Raw genomic sequence first — 6,000 nt, forward strand, 5'->3', positions numbered from 1 at the left:
TGTTTCCTTCTTCCAACACACCTGATTCAATGATCAGCTCATCATCAAGCTCTGCAGAAGCCTGATAATGATCCTGATCATTTGAATCAGGTGTGTTGGAAGAAGGAAACATCTAAAACTTGCAGGATTGCGGCCCTCGAGGACCGGAGTTCGAGACCCCTGATGTAGTGAATGGCTAGGGTAATGCTATCATGTGATCTTCTATTAAGCAATATTAAGCAGTATTTATTTGATCACAACACGGCATCAGTCAATGAAATCTGCACCTGAATCAATGATCTTTTTATTAAATTTCCAAACAAGAGAATTAACAATGTAAACATTTCCTTTGTGTATTACACAGCAGAATAAAGTAAAAAGTAGTAGTGAGCACAAGTTCTATGCAGGATATTTGTACAGAAACCCCAAAAGTGAAAAAGACAAACCAACCAACAACAGACAAAGCAAACAAAACTAAACAAACACAAGAAAAGTCATGGCTCAATCTGCAAAACATACCCAGCAAAAACCAACATAATCAGAGCGTGACGCTGGGAACAAGTCCTTAAAGCAGCAAGAAATGTACAAAGCTGTAAGAGTGGATGTCAAGTTCTTTACTCGTACCTTATCTTTAGTTCCCCTTTCCTGGTCTCAAACTGAAATTGAAGTAAATAAGTTAAGGATGGATGTAAGCAAAATTTGTTCCATTAATTAACAGAAATATTTAACCCTATTCAGGACTTTCATGTTGCCATACGTAGAAGGTCTTTTGGGGTCCATTGGACTTCAAGAAAGAATATGTGCAAAATATTTGATAGACTTTTCTACTTTTGTAATGTGAGGGTTCGTTGATGGTTAATGGATCACTCTGAGTAATAATGAGACAGCAGGATGGAGACGGATTTCTTACTCAAAACAGCCATCTTTACTCTTCACATGTCAGCGGCCACAACAACTTACTGACAACCCGTCACCTGACCGAACTAACCAATCAGGAGGAAGCAGAACCAAGCTCGGCAAATGCAAGCGCACTATAAAACAGCAGATTCACAGATTAACGTTAAAATGTGTAAATAATAATTCTGCAAACACAAATGTAAACTGTTACTCAGGTAAGCACTATGAATATCTGTTTTAACAAATGAGCCTAAACATATGAATTAACATATTTTCCTGTAAAATTTTACTTTACTGTTCAATGTTTACTCAGCATAAATCATTCTTCATTTATGAACCGTACATTATGTTAAATACATTTTCTGATAGGTTGACGTATGTTTGGTTCCAAATGTATGACAAATATCCCTCTTTTTATATTTTAAAAAAACCTTCCAAAATGAAAAACCAATACCTAATAGATAGATAGAATCCCTTTATTGTCACTATACACATGTACAATGAGATTAAGAGCAGCTCCTTCAGTGCAACATAGAATAAAGAACAAAATACAGAGCAAAAAATAAAATAGAAGAGATTTCAATTTAAAATAAGATAAGTTATATATACAGTATAAGTTATTTATAATATAGTATAAGTCCCCTAAACCAAACGTCCTGAGGTCCAAAAGACCCCAAATGTCCTGAACAGGGTTAAAGCTGTAGTATGTGGAAATGTGAAAAACAGGAAAAATGTCAAAATGTGTAATTACTCTCCCCTCTATGTCCAAAGCCACTGGACAAGCACAGACCTCCAAACAGACAAAAGTAGTCAATCAGAAAGTCACGATGATACGTGACTTCTCTTGGGATTCATACCCCACTTCCTTCAGTAACGTCCTCTGCCTGATCCATTCTACCACCACATCCTGCTGTCTGTACTGATTCTGTTGCTCTTTACACTCTCTCACCTGATCTGGGTGGAAGTGAGCATCTTCAGTTTTTTTTACAGCTTTTATTTTACACTTTGAAGCATATAAAACATTGAAATACAAAAAATATTCAATTTTCACGATATGAGATACTTACTATTTGAGAATTGTGTGGATTTCTCATAGGTGTGTGCTCTGAATCTCGTACAAAGTCTGAGCTTTCTACTAGATTCTTCAGCTCCTTTCAGGATCCCCACTGTATCCTCCGTTATGAGGAAACATGTTTGTAAAAGGGGAAGTCCACGGCTGCTGTCCCCTGGGAAACCTGTTGTGAACAAGTGGAAAATGACAGGTTCCTGTCTGGTGTTCACCAGCATCTAATGTCTCTGTCCGGTCATCCAGAAGAAAAGCAACATGCAGCAGCTCCTACTGTACAGGGACAGTGACAGGGACAGGAGGGATGGGGGGAGGAAATGGAAGCAGCTCCTACCCCTGTCTGGTTTCCTTTATGGGTCAGTGCGTCTCACATGTGAATGCACATCTGACACATTTTTACTTCTTTGCCTTCTCTGTTTTCTTCTCCTTCGTGTTGTTAAAGAATTAGGGATCGTTGCAACAGACTTGCCTTAAAATGCCTGTTCTACAATCTGTAGGTAGGAATGTGTGTTTTTCCGTCTCCCACACTATTCTCCTCCTGTCCTTGTCTACCTTCCCCCCTCCCTGCAGGATGCATTCGAAGTGTTGGCAGAAAGCTATGAATTCAATGAGATAGAGGGTCCGTGCCTGGCCTTCAGGAGAGCTGCATCTGTCCTGAAGAGTCTGCCCTGGGCGGTGCAGCGTCTGGGGGCCACAGAGGACCTGCCCTGCCTGGGGGATCACTCCAAGGCTGTCATGGAGGTAAGACCCAGATTCAGCATGCAGAGCGAGTTCATGCAATCCAGAGCCCAGCTGTCGGCCGATCCGTCCTTGTTATATGTGGAGGCTAGTGTTGTCATGAAACGGCAGCGTTTTAATTCGGGCAGCTGCAATAAATAGAAAGGGCAGAAAATAATAAAACAAAGTCCTAAATCACTTGTCATCATTTCACATCCATGACTGCTCATCTTTTTTTTTTCCCTCCGCGTTTGATTTTCTGACAACATAAGCTTGTAAAATGCAAAGTTTTTTAGAAGCCGACTCTCGTACTTTCAAACAAGGAAAGCTTTCCAATTAGCAGGTGTTTGCAAACAATACATGATGCAATGTTTACTGTGATTGATTACCTCTCGCACCACGCGACTCGCAGGTCCCTCAGACTTGATTTTCTCACTGTTCTGAAATAATAAGTGGCTGCCTTGAAGGTAGGAAATTAATCTGAAGACTACGCAAACACTGGAAAGTAGTCTGTGGTAATGCTAGATACAGGGGATGTGATTAATGGGTTGAAATAGTCTAAATCAACAGGATGCTTGTTTTATTCTGGTACACCCTTTAATGACCTTTTTACTACGAAGTGATATGAAGCTAATGAAAGAATTTATTAACTCCAGCTTGACATATTAACACAAGCCTCTTTGTAATGCTGGTTTATGGATCAATATCACACATTTATATAGATTATATCCACATACTGTAGAACTACTAAGCCATCTCATTACAAACAGGATTTGATGTTTTTGTCAGTGTCCAAATAGCTTTTCCCGCTTCATTTTAAAATTTGATGCACTTTTTGCTTTTGCTTGGTCGGATTTTCAACTTTTTGATCAATCAATCAATCAAAATTTATTTATATAGCTTTTTTCATGTGCAACAACAACAACGCAAAGTGCTTTACAACATTTAAAAACAACAAAGCATTTAAAAACATTACAACATTTAAAAAATAAAGTAAACCCGTCCCTCCCTCCCGCCATGCATACACATACACATACAAAAAATGCAGTCGCGCGCACACACACACACACACACAGACGCACACACACACTCACCACAAGACTAAAAGAGGCATGGCATGACAATAATGACAATAATTTATTGTGATGCCTGACACCACTACCAACCCTTTAGATATCAACAATGGTCCTGTGCACTTAGAATAGAATAGAATTGAATAGAACACTTTATTGATCCCCCATTGGGAGAAATTTACACGCCACAGCAGCATCCAAAAATATAGAAAGAAAATGACAATAATTAAGTAAAATGCATCCTGATGTCTGCACACAGCAGGTCCAAGGCTCCACCGTCTCTGGTTGGGCAGTCCACATACTGGCTGAATAGAGACTGATGTATGGTTAAAGTGATGATCAGATACTGAGGGTGGGATGTTTGCAGCTGGGACACTGAACTATGGCTGCAGCAGCATCAGCCAAGGGGGGGATGTAAACTGCAATCGCCAGGACATGCAAAAAGCAGTTCAACATCCTTCGTGCAGCGCCGCTCTTTAACGTCATACATGAGCGCTATGACACTGTAAATTCCTCCTGCAAAATGCGACAAAATCAGGTGTTTCTCAGTTTTTGAGAGCATCAGATTGTGTCAAAACTCAGAGGAAACACAACGAATCAAGCAGCTGATTAACGTCAGAGGGCTGACATCATGTCAGAAACAAAACAAAACCTGCATTAAAGTTACAGGTATTAAGGTACAAACGTATGAATCTTTGATAGGCAGATACATACAGATGCAGATAGGATCACAGCACAAAAACAGTGTAGAGATGTGAGACTCACGGTCCAAGGCCAGACTTTGATTGGTCAGTCATTATCGAGCATCTTCCTCGCATACAGCATGTTACATGTAACAGCATTCCTTATTAGAAATACATTTTCTATTGATCAACAAACACAGTGTACATACAGGGAAGATTCTCCGCAGCAATCCTGTCCCCTGATGAATGCGCTACTAATGAGGCCTATGTCCCTATCATTGACATTGTTGTCATGGCAACATTAACCGTTGGAGCGTGTGTTCATGCTTTTCAGGATCGCACATTAAAACCGCGCCAGAGAAGCAGCTCCTAGTTCACAAGTACAAAACGTGCCTCATTTGCTCCTGCAGATAGGTTCTAGAACGAGTGTAAACGTGAGAACATGTCTGAAACAGAAATAAACACCGACTGACTGACTGAGCCGGAGCTGATCTAATCACAGGAGATGTGATGTTTGTGGGGTAATCAGGGCTCACGCTGATGGAGCTGACGGCAGGGAAACCATCTCCTGTTAGGCTCCAATGTATTTAGACAGTCTTAGCTGAGTTTAACTTGAATATGTTTTGCTTAAAAGTTATTACCAATCAAGAAAGTTTTAAGTCATATATTTGAAAACCTGTGTGACCGACAGCTGTAAAAGCCCGTAGAGCACATTGTCCGCTAATTGCAAGGTTGTTGGCTCGACCCTCGACCCCTCCTTGTGCCGAAGTGTCCTCGGGCAAGACACTGAACCCAAAGTTTCTCCTGATGGCAGCCAAGCGCCCTGCACAGCAGCTCTGGTGTGTGAATTAGTATGTAAATGACAAACACATTGTAAAGTGCTTGTAGAACCTCGCTGAGTGCTATAGAAGTGTGTACTATTTACCATTAAACTAATAAACCTATTAACATTCAGCGTTACATCGAAGTTCGCTTTAAAGTACGCTGGCATTTCCCACATATGGCAGCTGATCTGTGTAGATTCAAGGTTATGAAGTGTGTCAGAAAAACAAGTGGTGTGCATGTTTTCAAGTTTACAAGGAAAGATGAAAGAAGTTATTGTATTCAAATCACAACAACTACACAAAGTCAACAGGACACAATCTTCATTTCTGAGAAGCGCCACATGACAGTCTTTCCAGGGCCCAGTTACTATATCACCAAACGTTTATGAATCTGCTGCTGCTGTTCTGAACTCTACACTATAATAACTATAATAATAATGCACTACTTCCTCTAGTTTGAATATTTTTATTTGCTAAAATCACAGTGCACGGCTGTTTTAGGAAATTATATAGCCTTTTTTTTTTTTTGAAAACTCTCTCTGGCCATGAATTAAACCCCTAAAAGCTTATCTCACTGTATTAAAGTGAGATATTTATAAGTTTTATCCATGAAAATAAACCGTTCCTGCCCTTAAAACAGCTCAGATGTAAATCTACTCAGTTGCTTCATTTGGAATGCGCAGACACACAACAGCTCGAGCACACCAGCTCACATACAACTCAAACACTGTGTAACTGCTCCACAATGACAAGTTGTAATA

At 40.1% G+C, this 6,000-nt stretch overlaps 1 protein-coding gene across 1 annotated transcript in view; it reads left to right on the top strand.

Annotated features, from left to right (window-relative positions):
- Window positions 1-6,000, top strand: part of dntt (deoxynucleotidyltransferase, terminal) — a gene marked incomplete at its 3' end in the record, with an annotated part of 64,196 nt that overhangs the window by 25,166 nt on the left and 33,030 nt on the right. Inside the window, exon 4 of the mRNA XM_008280195.1 lies at window positions 2,513-2,683. Coding sequence (XP_008278417.1) covers window positions 2,513-2,683 — 171 coding nt within the window. The remainder of the gene's footprint in view (window positions 1-2,512; window positions 2,684-6,000) is intronic.

Source organism: Stegastes partitus, unplaced genomic scaffold (assembly GCF_000690725.1).
Source record: "Stegastes partitus isolate 25-593 unplaced genomic scaffold, Stegastes_partitus-1.0.2 Scaffold184, whole genome shotgun sequence".
Taxonomy (NCBI): Eukaryota; Metazoa; Chordata; class Actinopteri; family Pomacentridae; genus Stegastes; species Stegastes partitus.